Source organism: Rissa tridactyla, chromosome 1 (genome assembly GCF_028500815.1).
Source record: "Rissa tridactyla isolate bRisTri1 chromosome 1, bRisTri1.patW.cur.20221130, whole genome shotgun sequence".
Classification (NCBI taxonomy): domain Eukaryota; kingdom Metazoa; phylum Chordata; class Aves; order Charadriiformes; family Laridae; genus Rissa; species Rissa tridactyla.
The window spans coordinates 49,491,116-49,513,157 of NC_071466.1; the positions used below are offsets into that span (position 1 = coordinate 49,491,116).

The 22,042-nt window shown below is 40.7% G+C and overlaps 1 protein-coding gene across 1 annotated transcript in view; it reads left to right on the plus strand.

The window, feature by feature from the left end:
- The window catches only part of SLAIN1 (SLAIN motif family member 1), a 56,817-nt gene extending 34,990 nt beyond the window's left edge, over positions 1–21,827 (plus strand). Inside the window, exons 4-8 of the mRNA XM_054217472.1 lie at positions 536–685; positions 3,502–3,840; positions 13,874–14,038; positions 16,351–16,660; positions 20,963–21,827. Coding sequence (XP_054073447.1) covers positions 536–685; positions 3,502–3,840; positions 13,874–14,038; positions 16,351–16,660; positions 20,963–21,038 — 1,040 coding nt within the window. The 3' untranslated portion in view covers positions 21,039–21,827. The remainder of the gene's footprint in view (positions 1–535; positions 686–3,501; positions 3,841–13,873; positions 14,039–16,350; positions 16,661–20,962) is intronic.
- The last annotated feature ends 215 nt before the right edge of the window (positions 21,828–22,042 follow it).

Below are 22,042 nucleotides of genomic sequence, written 5' to 3' on the forward strand. Positions count from 1 at the left end.
AGCTCTGTGAAGGAGGCAATGCTTTCTCTGTTGTTGCATAATGTTCAGTCTTAATTGTTATAATAATTGATTTATCTGATGATTATAAACAATTTAAAAGCCAGCAGAATTTAGATAAATGGCTGTGATGTGGAATCTGAGTACTGAGCAGAAGTTGGTGACACATACACACTTGCTTTTCAGAACAGAGTAGGGAGAACCAGTCCCATAAGAAAGATTCAAGTGCAGATGTGTTTAGACTACACTAACTAAGCTGAGCTGTTTCAGAACTGTATTGGGTAAATTATTCATTGTCTGGGCTATGTGATGCTATTTTGGGAATGAGCAGAGGAATTCATGATTCATTACTACGCTTACTACTTCTCATGAGTATCAAAGGCTTTTGCTAATTGTTAATGGATTGCACTACGCTTCTGAAAATTTTTATCTGTTATACAGAAAATATTTTAAGCTACTGTAACGTAAAGGACAGATAGTCTTGAATGAAAGATGGCCAGACATATCCACAGACTAAAGGTTACGTTTTCTTACATAGGTTACATTTCTAGGAGTTCCCCTTTGAGCCCACAGTCATCAATAGACAGCGAACTGAGCACCTCAGAGCTGGAGGACGATTCCATCTCCATGGGATACAAGCTGCAGGACCTCACCGATGTTCAGATCATGGCTCGTCTACAGGAGGAGAGTAGGTGGCTTTTTTTCATTTTTCAGAATTTTCAGAAGATTTCCCATAACAGTCCAAACTGTCTGGTCTTGGTCAAGTGGATCTTTCTTAAAAGGTGTCACCTCTTGAATGGCAGGTGGAAGAACCCACACATTGTTGAGTTCAGGTTAATGGTACATGATCTTTCAAAACTTGATGCTTATATAATGCTGAATCCCAGCTGGAAGCTCCACACCATTGAGCACAATTAGATTGAGAAATTTTATAATGTCTTACCATATTAATTAAAATTATTTTAGTTGTGGGGAAGGGAGATGCTAAAGCATTCTTATCATGCATACATTTCACAAGAAAGGAAAAAAATAAGCAGCTGTCGTGGATTTTTTTGCCCCTACTTTGATTGTCAGATGAATTTTGAAATTAATTCCCTTTTAAGTCCCAAATTGGGGCATTTAAATTTAGCATTTTGGTTTGAGACTAGTGATTATGCACAAATCTGAGCCCAAAAGTTTGTTTGACATAGATCATAGTTTGGCTTGGTAGTAATTTTTGAAAATGCCTTTATTCATAAATAAAAGGCATTTGACTTAGAAGTCACTCAGACAGTAAGTGCAGTATCGTTCTCACTTCCTATTAGTGCCAAGTGAGACATCAAGGAGGAAATGATGAGAGGCAAAACAAGAGAAATTCAAAGATGCTGACTCAAGGAAAATGCTAAGTAATAAGCGACTAAATGAAATAGAGAAAAAATGTGAAGAAGAAATTAGATGTGCGATCTGGCTGCAGCAACTTGAGTGAGCAGGCTGGAGCGATCACTTGTCAGCAGCCGAACTTGCTGAGCATCTGGTAGCACTTATTATGTTCAGCAGAGAAATTAGCAAGTGTGAGACTTTCCAAGATAGCTGAATTCTCAGGTGGCAAATGTGTGTGGTCACAGCTTGGAAAATTTCTGATATTATGTGAAAGTGGTAAGAATTTTATTTCAAATGCAAATTATGACTATCAAAGACACAAAGGATTGTGTTACTTAAATGACAGCTGCCCTCATCTCCTTCAGAGTGAGGTTTAAAAAGGACTTCGGGTACTTAGCTCTTTAAGGAATCAGGTAAACTGGGAAGAAAACCACTGTTTTTCTTATAATCTGTGTCAGGTGCATTGATTGTATTTTATCCTTGTAATAGGAGCTGGTACCGAATGTTTGAGCATGTGACAGTTGTCCACTTAATCCCATGGAAAGTGTTAGTATTATACGTGCATGGAGGCACGCTGTCTTCACAGCAACGACTGGAAACTCCCACTAAAGAGGGAGGGGAAAGCATATTAAGAAGTTTTTATTATGACAGCAAAGAAATCTGTCAAAGCTGAGGGATTTTTGTAAAAAAACCTGGTGTTCTGAGAAGGGGTTGGTAGGATGCGTGGCTGTCTAAAACACAGCTGTGTTACTATTAAGCCTTGTCCATGAAACGGCCTGCTAGCAGGAACTAGCTCTTGTTCAGGGAGGTTGGAGAGCCAGAATATTTACATGGGTTAAAAGTTTAGGAATTGTCATTGTCAGCATTTTCATTGCATGAATATAAATAGAAGCCTGGAGAAGAGAAGACTCCTGGGAGACCTTATAGCCTTTCAGTACTTAAAGGGGGCCTACAGGAGAGATGGGGAGGGACTCTTTATCAAGGAGTGTAATGGTAGGACGAGGGGTAACGGTTTTAAACTGAAAGAGGGGAAACTTATGATAGAATCATAGAATGGTTTGGGTTGGAAGGGACCTTAAAGATCATCCAGTTCCAACCCCCCTGCTGTGGGCAGGGACACCTCCCACTAGACCAGGCTGCTCAAAGCCCCATCCAACCAGGTCTTGAACACTTCCAGGGATGGGGCATCCACAACTTCTCTGGGCAACCTGTGCCAGTGCCTCACCACCCTCATGGTGAAGAATTTCTTCCTAATATCCAATCTAAATCTACCCTCCTTCACTTTAAAACTGTTACCCCTCGTCCTATCATTGCACTCCCTGATAAAGAGTCCCTCCCCATTCTTCCTGGAGGCCCCCTTCAGGTACTGGAAGGCTGCTATAAGGTCTCCCTGGAGCCTTCTCTTCTGCAGGCTGAACAGCCCCAACTCTCTCAGCCTGTCCTTGTAGCATAGGTGCGCCAGCCCTCTGATCATCGTCGTGGCCCTCTGCTGATTAGATTAGATAGATACTAGGAAGAAATCCTTTACTCTGAGGGTGGTGAGATACTGGCAGAGAAGTTGTGGATGCCCCATCCCTGGAAGTGTTCAAGGCCAGGCTGGATGGGGCTTTGAGCAGCCTGGTCTAGCGGGAGTGTCCCTGCCCGTGGCAGGGGGGTTGGAACTGGATGATCTTTAGGGTCCCTTCCAACCCAAGCCATTCTATGGTTCTATGAAATGTTTAATAGCAATAACTTGGAAAAACTAATAGACTGAGTGTTAATTCCTCTAATTAAGTGTTTAAAAGTTAAATATTTAATACTCATGTAGTCTTTCTATTGACAGAGAAATAGGTGCCTCCTGAAGGCAAATGTTAGGAGAGGCATCCAAGACATCTCACAGGTACTGCATTTTGGAGATGCCTCTATTCTTTTTTTTATTTTTTATTAAAAAGGGATCTTGAGGGAAATAGTTCAGGCTTAGGTGCCTGAAAGGTAGACACCAAAAGTTAGATCAGATTACTTCAGATCTTTGGCGTGGTGACACTGTAAATCCAATTTTTGCTGTAAAGTTATGTCTACTTACCTGCTCAGTTTTCAAGATTGAAGTGCATGTTAAGAGTTAATCACTTGGCAGAAGCTGAATCATCCTCTCATTGGAATTTACAGGCCTTAGGCAAGATTATGCTTCAACTTCGGCATCTGTGTCAAGGCACAGTTCAAGCGTCTCTCTGCATGCGGGGAAGAAAGGGACCTGCGGTGACCAGGAATATGATCGCTATAGTCTTGAGGACGAGGAAGAGTTTGACCACCTCCCGCCTCCGCAGCCACGGCTGACTCGCTGCTCCCCCTTCCAGAAAGGCATTCCTCACTCACAGACTTTTTCCAGTATCCGGGACTGCAGGAGGAGCCCTACCTCCCCTCACTTCCCTTCAAGTGCTTATCAACAGCCCTACTACTCTCCTCAAGCCCAAACTCCAGAGCAGCAACCAAATAGGATTAACGGAGGTGGGTTGCATGCTTTTCTGAGAAGTGTTCTTTTCTCTGCGCCAGTGCCATTTTAAAGATTGTTGTGTCAACTGAGTGAAGTGTCTTTAGCGTATGACAGCTAGATCAGGCCGTGAATTGTGACAAGCAATTTAAGCCTGTGCGAACGATTGAGGTATGTTATTGTTAAGTAACTTGCACTAAAATGTAATCTTTGACCTGGTCATCAAAGTTGTTGCTGTAGTCTGTTTTGAAGTGCTGAAAGGATGACCACAAGTGAGGAAAGAAGAAAAAGGAAAGAAAACCATCTTCTAGCAGGCTAATAGCTGGTTAGAAGAAATGATCGGGCTTTTGAGCTTGACCTATGCATGTCCGTCGTGGGTACAGTAAATACAAAATAGGGTTTTCAGACTTCCGTTCCCTTTCTTATTCCTGACTTTGCTGTTAATGCAACTATGTGTGGTGAGTGCTTACGGCAGGGGTCAGCACTCTGCTCCTGTTCCAGGTCTGGTAGGGCAGACTGTTAAAGTAGCGGGAGATAACGTCACGCCTGAACTATCCTGAACCACTGCTGCTTTTTGCTCTGCATTTGGGATGTATTCCAGAGTCCCTGGGAGATTTGTCTCTCGGTGCTTAATCAAGATTTAAGGTTCCCTCCGTTGTTGCCGTTACCTTCCTTTCATTCCTTATTATGATCACAATTTTCTTCCTCCTGCTGCATCTTACTTTCCTATTCCTTCAGTCTTTTCCCCAAGCTAATTCAAAACAGTCAGTTTTCTATCAAGAGGCTCGTTTGTAACATTACAGGTTACAGCTCACCCTTGGGCAAGGAAAGAAATGTGTTCTTCGAAACAGTTGCTATTTATAGAGCGCTACAGGTATGCGTGTTGCTTTCCTGACAAATAAGACGTGTCAGGTTGGTGCCAAAAGGACTTGCATTCAAAGTAAGGCATGGCGTGGAAGTATAATCGACAAGTGGCAGTACATAAAGAAGGCTGAGGTTAACAGAGGGTAAAGCCACATGGGTGTTTGTTGGTACAGCATATTTCAATGTTATTTTTCTTGCCGATGAGGTACTAGAATGGGACAGCACTGATGAGCTTGCAGGAATGCTGGGCAGATAAAGGAAAGGTTATGGGGCATTTTTGATTTAGGAATAAGGGCAGGATGTGGTGCTGTAATCTTTTTATATGGTCCCCAAATGCTTTTTTCAATTATTTTTTTGTGTTCTGAGTCAGTGGAACTTAAGCATTGGATTACCACATGGAAAACTCAGAAAGTACCTCCAGGGCACTAAAAATACTAGACTCCTAGTTTATTGACTAGAAAGTGTATAAATGTAAAAGGCCACCAATTTTACCACCAGGTTGCCTTTTTTCTCAAGAACTTTGGGTTGGATAATCTGTTTGGTGTTTGCTCAGAAGATGAACACATGCGTCTTCAGTTACCTGTTTGCTGGGGTGGCAGACAGTCCTATAATAGCCAGTACCACTATCTTTAGAGGGGAATTATCTCTTCACCTTCTGCACCTTCAGCCTCTGACTCATGCAGCCCTGATCCACATAAGTAGCAAGTACCAATGGTGAGAAATGTTTTACTTTGACTGTGTTTTGTTGGCAGACAAGGAGCCAAGTTTTTGCTGTATTGAGTATGTCCGAGTAGTATTACAACAACATCTCATCGGCACTTCTCATCATCTTGGCAAGAATTTCATTGTCTTTCAGAAACTCCTACACATTGACATGGATGTAGCCTGCAAAATAAGAATTTGTCTGAAGCTCAATGTGATCGACAGTGTGTTTCCACAGTGTTACAGTTTACCAAGGCACATGAGAAAGAGGCGTGTGATAGATGGAGGGGCTAAACTGTTTAGTTACTGCTTTTAATACACGTGGAAAGCATCATCCATAATGAATCAAAGTTGCATATACTGCATGCTGTGCTGCTTTCGGTTCTTCCAACAGTCTTCCCAAATCTCTCTTCCCCCAGAAAGATGATTTGTGTTCTTGTATGTGCAGTCAGCAGTCTGGCCACTTGTTCCTCTGATCGTTCACTGAGCTCTCTGTAGAAGAAGAGCAAGTGGCAGGTAAACGTTGAATTTTGACACTCAATTGGGGTGGAAAAAATAGTGTTTAACTTTGACCCAGTGTCTCCCCAAGACTTGTCTGTTTGTTTAGCTCAAGTACAATTTTTTGCCATTAGGAACAAATGGCATCATGGGTGCTTGTCCTACCTGCTTTCAGTGAAGTTTGGTATGGCACGCTAGTTGAGGTACTTATTCTAATTTTAACTACCTGTACAAATATGTGGAAGGTGTGATAAACTTGGAAACCTTTAATAATTCTGTTAAGAGTATAATATTGGTCACCTGATGAGGAGGGCCTGATGAAATGTAGGTGCCCACATATGCATGAAAGGCACAATTCCGCTGCCCACATATAAGCGCTTAGTGCTCTATGAGGTGCTCGGACGCCCCCTGCTTGATGTCTCCATCCCCATCTGTCAGTGCTGATAAATGCCTTAGAAAACCCAGGGTCTCCCAAATGGCGTGAGGTACCAATACGTAGGCACTGAGTTGTGCACTAGGTGTCCAGTTTCCCACTACAGCTAATGGTTTGCTTGTTCTCCATCCACAGGATTGCATTTTAGGCGGCAGAGAGATTATCTGGTGCTTCTAGTGCCCTGGTGATATATATTCTGAATGTGCTTGGGGTGAGAATACTCTCACAGATTTTTCCAGCTGTGTTCGAGGCCATAATTTTGAACTTACACATTGTTCTTGCCAGTACATTTTAGCAAAGTGCTGCCCCTTGGTGTAATTTTTACACTCTCCATGTATTTTTAAAATACTGTACCATCTAGCCCTTATCCCACCAGTCCCCAAAAGCTTGCTGTATCAAAAGGCTCCTGCTAAATGCTAGCATAGAGTGGCAGATGTGGGCAAATATATATATGTTAAGATGTGTGTAATGTGTATTTGAGGCCATCTGTAGCATAGGCTGAAGGCATGCTTCTTCTTACCTCTCAAACAACGTTTTGCAGTCATCACCTGTAGAGTGCGTGTATTTCCTTTGCTTTCAAATAAGTTTTATTTCCGGTTCTGCCAAGAATTTACTAATAGAAAAGCTTTATGTGAAATCTGCTTTTTTTTCTTCTTCTTCTTTCCCTCTTTCTTCTTTCTTTTTACATGCTCTCACTAAATAAGCTGAATTGTCTGTAATGATGAGATACGTCAGAAAAATTCCATCTCTGAACTTTTTAAGGCATTCTGGTTTTCAGGGATTTTGTAATCAGTGGGTCAGAATAGATGATTTAAAGAAGATCTGGGAAAGATAGGAGCTGAATAGCTTTTGAGTATCTGTTGCAGTTAGCTCAAGTGAGTGCGTCTAGTATGTCTCATAAATTAACAAAGCTTTTAATATTTTGACAGTGGAAAGATTTATGTTTATACCTCTTGCCTGTTCCTCTCATTTGAAGAAGTTTTAATGGTAAAAAGCTTAAAATGTGGCCAACTCTATTAATTTCATAAATACTTTATATTTGTCATTTTCATATAAGAAATATCACCAAATTTAATAAAACCAAGCTGTTTTCTGCTTCATGTTGTCCATAATATAGAATTTATTTTTTTTTTAAATAGGACACACAGGAAATTGCTTTCATTTTAACTTTTTAAAAATATTTTTTATTTCTGGTTGGTTGCTTTATTTGTTTTTAATAGATGATATGTTTATGCCCTTTATTAGTTCTGATTTTCTGAAACCAGAAGTAATAGAACTATAGTATGTGGAAACATCCAGAGCAGTCAAAATCCAGGACAGACAAGATACTGAAAATGGGATTGTTCTGTTCAGGCCCACTTTTCAGATCTTGAGATAAGCTTACTCATAAACTTTTATCCTGGCACCCTTTATTTCGTGTGCATCTTAAAGTGTCTATGTTTATAATACCTGAAAATCGGAAACTTTGTAGTTTGGACAGATTATTCCAATTAAAGAAGGATTTTATTATAACGCAGTAAGAAGGGACAGGTGAAAAATACATCCTTCATTGAGTAGCAGTGCATACAATCTGGTTAATTTTAATATATATTTTCCATTACATTTTCATGTTGATTTTTAAGTCTTTAGCTTGGCTGATACCTTTGTAAACAGATACCATTCACTTGAAAAATTTTGCGTTTTTTTCCAGAAATTACTAGTTATAAGTTGCTTTATTGCACACGCTTCTGGGGAATCTCAGGCAAAATACTATAAACCTCACGGGCCGTTCTAACTCCCTTGTCTCATTTTGAAAGCTACAAATGTTTTTGGGTGGGTCTTTTTTTGTTTGTTTTTTTAAAGCAAATTCCAGGCAGATGTAGAAGAACAGAATTTTCAGGGGCAATAGGTTGGTGTCTAGATACCGGTTCAGTATAGATTTAACATCGATTTGTGTGTTTGGAGAGGTGGGATGAGGTCTGTTCTTCGTCATTTGCTGATTTACAGAGTGTTTTTCTGCTCATAACCTCTCTTGCTCAGTAAGGAAGAGGGAATTCACTGTAGGAAATTGTTGCAGACTTCACTAAAGAAAAGAAGGGAAAAAAAAATCTTTATTTTGTCACCTTTGAAGTTATATTATGAATAGCGAGCAGTGGGGAGAAGTCATGGATGGATAGTGGAAAAATCCTTAATTTGCTGTAACTATTTGTGGCGGGAGACATATGCCCGTGATGCCGGGGTGAGATAATAATAGTAATTTTTTATTAATAGTAATAATTCTGAATAAAGTGGAAGTGTTCAACATTGGCAAAATGTAGGTCTTGACAATCATGAAGAAAGGTGTCTCTTTCTTACCTGAAAGACTTGGTTTTAGTTCTTAATCTGTATTTGTGTTTTTACACACTGATGGCTCTGTTGTATCAAATGACGATTCCACAGACCTTTAACTAGGCCCTGGTATACTTGGGATGTCATAAACGTTATAACCATAACAAACACAATGCAAATTCTGAACTGAGGTCTTCAAAGATGAGGAAGATAAATCAATCCCTTAAAGTGAAGTCGTAATTGAGTCTACAAGTTTGTTAAGAATTTCAGAACAAACTCTGAATATCTACGTAATTTAGAAGGTGATATTTAAAATAGAAAAGCACAGATTTTTTTTCCTTATGTTTTTTCCCCATCTTATTTGTATATATAACGCAGATAAGGCAGAGTTGAACTTGCAGGGTTTGTGTGAAGGATTTAAATATGTGTAAGAAACTGCGAAATGCTGATATAGATTTCTCTGAGACACTAATAAATAAGATTCATTGTATCACATTTCTTAACGATAGTGCACTTTTGATGAGGCTTGCAAGTCCTTTTGCTCAAATCAAACATTGACAACAAGTGCAGAGAATAACAATGAATGAATAAATGTGTTTTAAGACACTTCACTGTAGAGTCAACATCAGCCCTCCTTGCAAGGAGAGCCTCACTGGATGAAGCATTTTGGCAGAGAGAAGACGGTATTTATCAAGAACCGCTACAGAGCTCACAGTCTGGCAGCCCACCAAGAGCGTACCTCTGCTGGGGCAGCTTTGCTGCAAGGGCAAGGTCTCTTTTCGTGCTACATGGACATTAATCTTCAGCCGGTGATAGTATTAGGTCAGGGAAGGAAAAAAAAAATAAACGAGAAGCAGTGGAACGGGGGCGGCCACCAGCAGTGCTGGGACCAGAAGACAGAAGGCAGGTGCTGCCTGTTCTGGTGTCCTGCCAGAAAGAAGCTGGGCCACCGATCTCAGGCTGACTTCAGAGAAGAAATGGCATCGAGGGAAGAACTTCCTGGAAAAAATTAGAACTGAAGCAGCTGGGTAAGAAGCAAACTGCTGTCTTTACTGTAATTTTGTGGACTGTTTGACAAAAGAAGGGGCACTTTTGCCTGCTTTTTGACCCATTTCTTAGCAGTAGTGAATATGATCTGTGCTGTGGGGTGGTCTTTTCATGCACATTTTCAGTTGAGGGCAGAGGACCCTGTATTTCGCAGTTTTTCCTCTGCTGTAGGCAACAGGCAATTCAGGATGGATGCCACATAAGGGAAAAAGTGTAAACATGCAGTAAGTGATTTTTGGTGCAAATAAGTGCAGATAAGTGAAATAAGGGCAACATATACCACCTAAAGAACACTCATGAAGTGACAAGCACATGTGTATATGCATGTACTATTCTGAAAAGGTGATAATACCCAGGAACTGATTATTAACTCCCTGCATAACCTATCCTTGCATTTTCTTCACACTTTCAAATATCTCAATAGTACCATGTCTCTAGGTCATGCTATTACATCTCAAAGAAGCCTGGGAAAGGTGAAGGGACATCTGTGATGTTTTGTATGACTGCATCCTCCTTAAACCTCATATTTGTTTTGGCCTAGATTATAGTTGAGATTCATTAGTGAGTTACAGTAACTATGGATGCTGTAGAAGGTGCAGGTTCTTTGGAGTTCCTCGCTGGTGTTAATATCAACATCTTCCAACAGAACAAACTGTAAACAACTAATGATTTATTTTTTTTTAGACTTGCCACTGAACCAGATCAGTGCAGAAGAGGTATCAGAAACTGTAGCAAATTTCAGCATTTGTCATAAACAGAACTGTTTGGGCAAATTACTTCTCACCTAAGAATACATCTCGGCTCTACTCCTTCACTCCTCCTCTCTGTTAATTTTCTCATCAATGTTAGGAGAGCAAAGAGCTCTAGAAAGGGAAGGTTTGCTGCTAGCAGCTTGGAAAAATATTTTTGTTTTCTTCTCGTATTTCCAGCAAGTTCGTATCTAGTCACGTCTCAGTGGCCTGAAATAATATTAAAGTCACATAACTCCCACCTTCTGCTTCCATATATCAAGAGCCAGCATTTCATTTACAAACAAAAGGTCTGTAAGACTCTTTCTACTATTCTTAGGAGGGGAACAGGTGACAGAAGAAAACTTCAAGGAAGAGATGAAAGAGAATGCATCATCTGAGGAGATGAAAGCTGCAAAATGCCATCAAGACAAATGTTTCTGGGTTTTCCCCAAATACAAAACTGACCTGCTATTTTCATTGCTTTTCAGGGCCATTTATCTCAGCAGACACAAGGACCCATCAAAGAAGTAAGGCAGATGCTCGGTGGATGAGAATTTGCAGGTGCAGCAGGAATCTGCTGCCTGAGGACTGCCTGAGGATTCATTATCAGCAGCAGAACAGACTGCTGGAACCAGAAGGGCCTAATGAACAGGAGGCAAAAGACGTGGCCACCCACGACATGGAGGAAGTCCAAGCTACCTCTGTACCTATTTTTCCTGCTATTGTAGCTGCATCCACTGTACAGTTCAAGGCGCAGATCATGCCTGTGGTGGCTGATGTAGTCCCTGAGTGGGAGAGCATGTAGAGTCCAAGGAATTCTGCTGATACAATGTGATATATAGATAGCATTAGAAAAGCTAGTTTATGCAGTACCATCTTCCCTACCACCATCCTGCTGCTCAAACCTTTTTTGTTTTTGCCAAGTGCTGTAATGGTGACCTAGGATTTCAGGACCTAGGATTTTAAATGGTAGGCTAGGGCTCCAAAATTATCAGTAGCTACAGACATCCCATATTCATGAATTTTCTGCTCCTCTGGGCCAAGGATTGCATCATAGGAAGGCAGTTCCCTTTACAGTTTGCAAAATCATGAGTATTTCAGAAATAGGGACGTATAGTAGCTGTATGGATGCCATTGTTTGCATCCCTGGGATGGTTTTGGAAGCCTGATAACTGTTTTATCATTGTTATATCACTGATATTAATACTTTACCGCCTGCCTGAACCACAGTGGTAATTCCTTTGCTAATGTTCATTGCGGTACCACTAACAGTTTCAGCCTGCCTGTGTTAGTGATGAGTCACTGAAGGACAACTCCTCTAACTCTTGGATGAATGAAGGATTACCCTTAAACTGGTTCTTTATTAGGGTTTGGCTGTACTCTAGTTTCCAGAAACTTGCAATTTGTTTTCCTGCTCTGAACCTGCTCCCTATCTTACCTCTTGTACGTACTGTTTGATTTAAGAAATATGCAAATGTAGTGTATGTAAGTCACTGGAATATTTAAACGGTTTCCTAGACCGCAATGGTTTTCTATGTCAGACCATGTATGGTAACAAAGTCAGCCTTAGTTGAGATGGAAGAGAAGAAGGTCTCATCATTACAGGACTAATGTTCATGAGATAGTGTCGCACTGGTGACTCGGGACATAGGGACTTTGGAAATGCTGGACCTTTGAAATACAAGGATGTTTTTGACTATTTGCAGGATTCTGTACCAGTTCTTATCATGAGGACCAGTCATAAAAACCAGCTGGAGTTGTAGCCTTGCTGTGACTCGGTTCGCTGGAGTTACTTAGGCATCACATGTATTGAAGTTACTGTTAGTGACTACTAATACCTTGTATAGATAGAACTGCACTGTCACTTCTTATTACTTGTCAGTTGTTAGCAGCTTTAAGGATTAGAGGAGCTCATGATGGTGCTGATTAGGTTATATATTTATGTGGACTGATAAACAGAGATTCCTAACTCAATTCATTGTTTCTGTGGACTGAACTCGCGCTGCGTGAGCTAGGAGGTCAACCCAAAACAGCAATTCCAAGCTGTGTGTGATGTGTCGTTCCTCTGCATAAATCCAAAGCGTCAATGTTGAAATGCTCTGCTTGCCATTGGAGGGAGCAGTCGTAGCTGCCTCTTAGAAGACAGGCATACACCTGCTTTCTGTTGCCCTGTAAGAACTGGAGGCAGACATCTTCCAGGCGCTGGAAGCTATGGCAAGCTGGTGGCCTGCACACTGATGGTGGAACCAGGAGAAAGAAACATAGCCACCTCAGCAGGGCACAGCACTGGTGCTCCTGAAGCCGGACAAGAGTCCTGTGTTAGTGGTGTTGTCAATGACAATTTAACGAATGACCCGTTGTTTCCCCATAGCGGTGCTTTACTGAAGTCTGTCACGTCACGGGAGGCAATTCGGAGCAGGTCATTCAGAACATCCAGTTCTGGAGCCCCTACTACAAGAAAGATATGGACGTGCTGGAACGTCTGCAGAGAAGGGCCACGAGGATGATCAGAGGGCTGGAGCACCTCTCCTATGAGGACAGACTGAGAGAGTTGGGGTTGTTCAGCCTGGAGAAGAGAAGGCTCCAGGGAGACCTTATAGTGACCAAAAGACCAAAAGAGCTTCACCTTACATTACCTAATGCTGTTGTGGTTGGGAAGTCTTCTTGAGGTGTCAGTCTTGGTTTTGGCTTCTCCCTCCAAATCAACTAGCATGAGCGGGGTTGCATTTTCTGACCCCTTAGACACTTGCCTTGGCTGTTGAACCTGCGCCAAAAACAATTGGGGCATTTGCAGCTTTCTTTTTGTGAAAGGCCTGTTCTGAAAATGCCCACCAAATCAGGCATCACAAGTGGGGTCAGAGGGAGAACCACCAGATGTGAACATCCTGATGTCCAAGCAACTGAACAGCATCAAATCTTAGCAGGTTTTGCGCTTGGCCACCTGCAGAAACCTAACGTGCTAATAAGGCTCAGTACTGAATGGAATTTTTTAGCATCTCATTGGTGCCTGAAAGCAAGACTTGAGTCACTTAGGATGGATTCATCTCACCTGTCTTTAGGCATCCACAGCGTAGATACCTGTGTCTGACTGTCACGGCAGCCTTGCTTTGTATTCACAGCAAAGAAACAGGCGCATTTAGGGCATGATTCATCTGACCTACTTTACGCTTTTAAGTGAAACTCATCCTTATTATGACATTTTAGTGTTTAAATCCTTGTGATTCTGAAAATGTACTGCCTATTGGTGTCTTTAAAATTATTTGTGAATAGTCATGCTATTACAATAGTCAGAAGGGTTCAATTAGTAGGCTGTCAATAACGTATTCATATTCTTCCTGCAGAGCAAAACCTTTCTTTGTGTTGAAGTAATTTGTTTCCATTTTGATTTTCTACAGGAATTATTCAGAGGCTGCTTGTGTTTGTTGGAAACTCTGACATGACTGTGGATGTTGTCTTCTTTTGCCTCAGATAAACTTCGAAGAAGCATGCCTAACCTCGCTCGGATGCCAAGTACCCCCACCATTAACAGCAATGCTGGCTTTGCTAGTTCTCCAGTCACCGTGAGGAACAGTCAGAGCTTTGACTCCAGTTTGCATGGAGCAAGTAATGGGATTTCAAGGATGCAGTCATGTAGTAAGTACCTGTGTTCTTTGGCCGTGTGCAAGGAATTCATAGAGTGGTAAAATACACGTCCCAGTCACTGATCCTCTGCTTTATGAAAAATTAAAAGCAGACTGTGTTCCTTTTGCACCGGATTTTAATATAGCTCAGGATTTTCTAAGTTTTTATTTTATAAAGCAAATTCTGCTGATCTTGTTATGCACTATTGGGGGTTTCATCACCTCCTTTTTTTTTCTTTTCTTTGCCCATTCATTTTGTGCCAATAATCAGTAGTAGTAGTAGTAGTATTTTAGAAGGACCAATAGTGCAATTAATTCATATAAGCTTACTTTTTTACTTTTGATACTAGGATTGAAAACTGCTTTTCTTGGTAATTTATACAATGCTGGTTTTACAGTACACCGTATAAATACTATCTTAAAATATGTGACCTCTCTCCTATTGAAATTGAGCCGCTTTCTTCTGAGCAAATGTGGTCAACAGAGGGTTATATCCTCAAGTATAATGTCCTTTTGAGTGGGGAATTAAAATGACTCGGTGACTTCTTGATGGGGGGATGAAGGGAGTATTGATCTAGTGGAAGTTGAATTATTAACATAGAATGTGAACAAGATCAATCAAGATGCAAACCCGTCTTTTCTAGCACAGTCGTTGAGGTACTCTTAAGAAGAAATGGAAAAGTATTTCATTGGACACAGGCAGGAGAAATGATTTAACTTATGCCTCCCATGTCCTGTGAGGTTTTGAGGCAGAAGTTGGCAAAACCTTTTCCTTTGTGTGTTTTCTTTCAAATTTGAGCAGAATTTACAAACCAAACGCCTTTGAAACTATTAAATTGCATCTTTTCGGGAAAATATGCTTGACTGATGGATTTACTTTGTTTTATTGTTTAATAATAGGAGAATATAGAATAGATTTCTACAGGAGAATGGAAGTAGTTCAGGTTCCCACTTCATTTTGCATGGTAGTGCACTGAGTTTAATTTTACTTACTATTTTTTAAATACATATTTCTGTATGTGTTTATGTATGTATATATGTGTGTGTATAAAGTGTGATTTTTCTGAAATAATTTTTTGAAAAACACTTATACTAAGTGGCCGTGCTGGGGTATTTAAGAAGCTGTGTTATGGTAAGAGTTCCATAGCAATATATTTCAGCCTGGAGAGGAGAAGGCTCTGGGGAGACCTTATAGCAGCCTTTCATTACCTAAAACGGGCCTACAGGAGAGGTGGGGAGGGACTCTTTATCAGGGAGTGTAGTGATAGGATGAGGGGTAATGGTTTTAAACTGAAAGAGGGTAGATTTAGATTGGATATTAGGAAGAAATTCTTCACCATGAGGGTGGTGAGGCACTGGCACAGGTTGCCCAGGAAAGTTGTCGATGCCCCGTCCCTGGAAGTGTTCAAGGCCAGGCTGGATGGGGCTTTGAGCAACCTCGTCTAGTGGGAGGTGTCCCTGCCCAGGGCAGGGGGGTTGGAACTAGGTGATCTTTAAGGTCCCTTCCAACCCAAACCATTCTATGATTCTATATTGCCAGTATTGTTTAAATCAATCACACATCTGTATTTTCTCCTGTGTCTTTAAATGATCTTAAGATGCCTTTTTTTAAAGACTTGGAAAAGGATTGGCCTGTATGCAGTATGTTAGTTTATGGGCTTCAGGCTTTTGACAGTTTGCTTTTGATATGTGAACTCTGAAACTGACGCATGTCTGATGTACACCAGAGGGCAGGATTGTGTAAAAAATCTATATATAAAGCTTCTGGAACCCGTAGCATTGATTTAAAATGATAGTTTACATAACATCAGCCTTTGAATATGCTGCTGTATTCAAGACGTTTTTATAGCCTTTTTATTGGTTTTATACATAAAGCTTAGACTTCTGTGATGTTTTATAATGCTTTAATGCAGTGTTCCTTAAACAAGATGTGGTTATTGCAAGCAACCTTACAAAAATCTAAATGATTTAACAGCAGTTAATTTATACCTTCATTAATTTCTCCTCTTTAAAACTCTTAATTGCATAGGTAGAATTAGTGTGCTTGTAATGGCTAAAGAAAATCTCTTTTGAGGGGAGAAAAAAGGGGTGATATGGGGTGGTATTTTTGTTCAGATGGGGATGGAACAGAGTATTTTAGGTTAGTGTAGAGTCACTGGATACAGTCTTGGATCCAAGGGTTTCTTTCATCAGTTTCTAATTAGCAAGTAAATTGTATAATGGTGTGTTTATTCCTGTTCAGACCTATCTAAAAATGAGCATTACTACCTGGCCTCATCCGTTGCATACTGACCTTGTCACTTCCTTTTCTACCACTCTTTACAGTTCCATCACCAGGACAGCTTCAACACAGAGTTCACAGTGTGGGACAATTTCCAGTGTCTGCCAGACAGCCTCTCAAAGCTACTGCCTACGTAAGCCCGACCGTACAAGGTGGTGGTAGTAGTAGTAGCAGCAGCAGCAGCAGCAGTATTCCGGTGTCCAACAATTCCCAGTTTTATTCTAACACTGGGATCCCAATGCCAAACAAGACTGCCAGTCAAGGGATTGTAGGGCGCAGTGCTCTTCCAAGACCGTCGCTGGCCATCAATGGGAGCGGCATACCCAGAAGTAAAATTGCACAGCCAGTTCGAAGGTAAGAGTTAAATAGGCCTCCTTCCCTATGCAGATGGCTTTGGGTTAGATTGTTAGTTTGTCCTTGTTTTTTTTTCTCCTGAACATGAAGTTGGGCTATAAAACAGAAGAATTTCAAGCTCCCACTGCTGAATCACTGAATGGGTAAAGATTTATTTCCAGAAACAGTGATGGACAATGCCTGCTGGTAGTTCCTAGTGAACTGGGATAATTGATAGATTGTAATCACATATAAATAAGAATAGATTGCCGCCCACCAATAAGAAATCAAAACAAATGGAAACCTCCTATCATTAACATATGTGGCTTGCGTTCTTCCAGACTTGTGTCAGCTGCTATTCCAATGTCACAGGGTGAGCAAATCTTGGAGTACTCAAATAGAAAGAGCTGCATCCCTGTTGTTGTAAATGTCAGTAGACTGTAAAAATGCAACTTGTGACATTATGGCATTGTGAGGAAGGAAATGTCCTGGATATTTCTGCTGGTTGAACCAGCATCTTTTAAATTCCACCTGGGAGACAATAGGCAAGCAGGGAATCCTGGAGTATCACATACTTGCAATGAGCTATACTAAGCAAATGCATTTTTGCATTTTTCCAAGAGAATTTCATCTCCAAATGATTTTTTATTTTTTTAGGGCAAGCAATAAAATAAGCTTGAGGAAAGAGACTGTGTTTTAATCACTTTATCACAGATGGGAGTTAAACTCTTAGCTGTATGTTCTGTGATTAATAGGTGATGAAGTTTCTCAAAGAGAAAATTCTATCAACTTGTGTCAGCTCTTCCAACTATTTCTTCCTATTGCATGCATCCCTCCTCTTGTGAGGGCCTGCTGTGTGACCACCTGGTTTTCTGTTGGATGGACTGTTTAGCTCTCACCGTTTTTATGCTTTTCACTAGATACTGGCTAAATCCAGAATAAGTTCAATTGCTCACATTCTCTTTGGTTGAGTTACTCGGGGATTACACCAATGTGACTGACAACAGATTTTGACTGACTGTGGTGAAACTTTGATAAAGATCCGTCAGGTTTCTTCTTTGATGAAGACTGTACCATGAGATTTCTATTACAGCCTCCTTTGCTCTCTGCTGGAACTCTCTCTGTTAGAGTTCTTTATAGTAGAGGGGTTTCTTTCTTTTTTTCGTTTTCCTTTCCTCCACTTCATGTTCTTCTGCAGAGCTCTTAATAGCAACATGTGAAAAAGAGACTTTCTGGGCCATGAAGACCAGTCCCTTGCTATTTTGTAATTTTTCGTACGATACACAATACTAAAGAAAAACAAAATTAAGAGGTTTCAGTGGAAGGGTGAGACACTGTACTCTCAACACTGTTTTTATTAGAAGCTGAGTCAAATCAGTAACAAAGCTATTTATAGTCCAGAAAGTCTGGGCTCCTGTTGTCTTACCTTCAGATGTACCTTAGCAGCGTCATATGTTGCTACAGAGCCAGACCAATGATCCTTGAAGATGGAGAGTCTTTGCACTATGGGAATGACAAGCTTATAGGACTCTAAAAGCACAGACAGAATAGAGCTCAGCCTACAGTTCTTTAAGATCCTCGTTTCATTTTATGTGGAAAGTAAGGGCAGTTTCAGTTCACATAGAATTTTCTTTGAAAGAATTCATCCATCAGAGGCAGACTTTCTCACTATTGATTTTTGTCACTGTGGTCATTTCTAAGGGATGGGATTTCTCATTACCAGTTTAGGAGTCTAGCTTCTTTCAGTCTACTGAAAATTAAACGGTGTTTTTAGTCATGAATTGATTAAAAGTGCAACAGGTCTTTTGTTTTTTAAATAAATCATATGTTCAGAGAGAAGTACACACTCAGAGCAAAGCTATGTCTTCATACCTATGGCCAGACTGTTAGGTAGCAAAGTTATTGGCGTTTTAGATACTTAAAATACACTGTTGGACACTTTGTATAGGGTCTGCATCAGGAAATGTCAGTATTTACCGCACAGGATCAAATACAGGATGAGGGAGTACTTCTGATAATTTGTAAAATAAAATTATAATAGCCAAGATAACTGTTTTGGCTAAATATTATCTGCTTTTCTCCTTGACATTAGAGATTCATGGATCCAAAAGCAGTGTAAAGAAATTTTAACAGTATAGTCCATCTCTAATTAGCCTTACAAACGAGCACTGGGTTTTTTTGTTCCTGTTGAATGGATCCACACAACCCCCAACCCTTTCCAACTCCACGCTCCAGGCTTCTTGCAGACCTACCTTCTCACCTCCCATCCGCTATCTGCCGGTCCTCCACTTTCTATCCTTACCCGGGATCACAATGTGAGGGGCAGCAGGGGCAGCTTCCCATAGAGCAAGGTGAGCCGGGAGCTGAGTGGGACAGCCAGGCTGCCCCACAGCACCCAACCAAGAGCAGCACTGGTGGTGACCAGGGTTAGCTAACAGGCCCCATCTCCAGAGAAGTCCACAATGACAAGGCAGGTCCCAGCTAAAGCCAGGAAGTCAATCAGTGGGTCAGGGTCTGGATCATACCAGGTACCACTGGCAAGGTAAGCACAGCTCCGGAGTCACGGTGAGAGGGTTGCTTGTTCCTGCTGCCTCGCGCTGGAGCAAGTCACTGAGATCCAGCTAATGATGGGACAGTAGAAAGGGACTACAGACCCTCCAAAACTATCTCAGACCACATGGCATCATACTGACAGCTTGTGCTTGTTTGAAACTGTTTTCAGCACTGATGTGTTTTCCCGTTCACTGCCCTGCGTTAGAGAGTCATCTCTGGACACATGGCAGTATTCTTACAGTTATTTTCAGCTTAGTTAATAATTCTTTACTTTTGCCCTCCCCATTTTTTTTTGAAGGTTGTTAAACATACTTTCCTCTTTCTCCATCTGGAAAAAAAGAAATGAAAAAAGCAGTTGCAGAAAACATCAGAGGCGGGTTGTGTTTTATGACTCAAGTAACTGGATTTATGTCCAAGATAAGTGATCCTGCAACAAAGTGGAGCTGCACAAAAGCAGCTTGGCTGAACCTAAGTTTAACCAGCTTTTTTTACTTAAGTGCAAAATTTTTGCCACTAAACAAAGGAATTGTAGCATAGAGGCGAGAAGCTGCTCTGGTGACTGCTTTTGACTTACGGACTCTGCCTTCCGTACAACAAACCTCTGCCTTTTGTCAGCCAAGGGCATTTGGAAGGGAGAGGAGGCATCAGTAACTCTCAGAAAAAGCAGAGAAGTGCGAGAACAAGGCTTGAGACCTGGCTTTTTAAGAAACAGTTTCACAGAATTGAGGCACTATTTTCAGCAAATTTTGGTCTAACTAAATATGGTTGTGGCAAATTAGAGATAGCCTTCCTCATCCCCACTGAGTTGGTGATCAGACATCAAGTCAGATGGTTGGTTTTCCTTTTTGTGCTCTCATTTGAAACAGTGACCTCAGTAGTACCTGGAAGGTTTGGAAGATGGTCTAGGTGAGGCACTAGAACAGGTTGCCCAGAGAAGTTGTGGATGCCCTATCCCTGGAAGTGTTCAAGGCCAGGTTGGATGGGGCTTTGAGCAACCTCGTCTAGTGGGAGGTGTCCCTGCCCATGGCCGGGGGCTTGCAACTAGATGATCTTTAGGGTCCCTTGCAATGCAAACCATTCTATGATTCTATGGTCAACAAGCATTTTATAGTAAGTCCTCATTCATTAGTGAGAGACATAGCCCAGGTGTGAGGGTGAGGGCCTGGAGGACGACAAGTTCCCTGCAGGAGTGGTGGTGCTGGGACTGGTGGCTCTGTGACTTTGGCTGTGGGATGGAAACACATCGTCATGTGTCTCGATAAGAGGGTCTGGAGCAGAATTTGGTAGAATTCTTAACTGATAAGATGCCAAAATTTTTTATTGTTAGTGCATAGCATTTTTATAAAGTGCTGGTTTTTTGATGGGCGTGCTGAGCACAACAGCTTTTTGGAGAATATTTCCCATTATATCTCAGCTGTCCATCCATATTGGAATATGTCCGTAGTGACAAAAATAGGTTTTTATTGCCTTTAGCCTTCAAGAACAAGATCTTCCCATTTAGAGGGGTCTCATGCATCATAAGAATTATTTACCAAATTCCTTTTTGCCAACCTTTTATCCTGTTAAGACCAGTAACCATAATGGGGTCTCACTGAAAGTGGCCTTAATTTCACCTTAGATGTTTACATTTGCATTAGCATGAAGTCAAAAATATACCGGAGTAATGCCTCCAAAGCCAGTGTTGGTGCAGAAGTAAATGATATATGTTACCTTGATCTTTCACATGAAATATGACTTCCTTTGTGGTTTTTTGTCATTCGTTTCATACAGTTTTCTTCAGCCTCCAAAGCCACTTTCATCACTCAGCACGATGAGGGATGGGAACTGGAGAGATGGTTGCTATTGATGAAGGATGCCCATCAACAGTGGAAAACAAATAATGTGGATTTCATTACCCAGCTGGCTGGGTAGCAATGATTTGGGAAAGAAGGGTCATACAGTATTATTTCCCCCAGGATTTTGCTATGTAACCATCCATAACGCAATGTCATTTTTAAAAAATGAACATCTTCTCAAATACTAAATATTGCACTTAATCAGTTACCTGAAGCTGCGTTGTTATCAGCCTAACAATGGCAGTGTTGGCATTTGGAACTGAAGAAAGTATTATATATGTGCAAAGTACCAGAGAATTTCCTTGGAAAGGACTAGGAGATAATGCTTTCTGAGCAGTTTTGCCGTACTGAAATTCAAAGATAATTTATTCAGTGTAAAGGCATCATGCGTTTTATTTTGAATTTGGGGGGACTTACATATGTGCTTGAATTCTTTTCTAGTGTTTCCAGTACATTTTATTTTGTATACTTAATTTCATTTAAACTTGCCTGAACCTTGAACAACAGAGAGATAATTTAACTTTTCTGTGCCATAAATAATATTTTTGGGGCAATGTACTTTTTTAGCGCTAGGAACATATCTTACAAAATCGTACCATTGGCAATACAAAGCAGTATATTTATGTTGCAGAAGCACAAAAAAAAAAAAAAGTAGCATTCACTGGAAATTGCCATCCAGCTGGGTCAGCATGGTTTTGTTGGTCTTTCACCGTTTGTTCAATTGTTAATTTATTGTCATAGTGTTTTGTATTTAAAATGGCAGCATAAGTCACATTGCACTTACAAAGATACAGTGATCTCTAAAACGACAGTTGGTTTTCGGTACTTTATTACAAAGAATAAAAATGTAATGTTTTATTAACAATTGCTTATGGAAAATGAGGTTTTAATGTGAATAAATCTTTTTGATAGATCTTTTACAAAATCCAATTGCACTAATCAATGCTTTCTTATAATGGCATATGACTTAATATTTGATTACAACTGTGTATACTGCTGTTTTGGAATGTTTCAG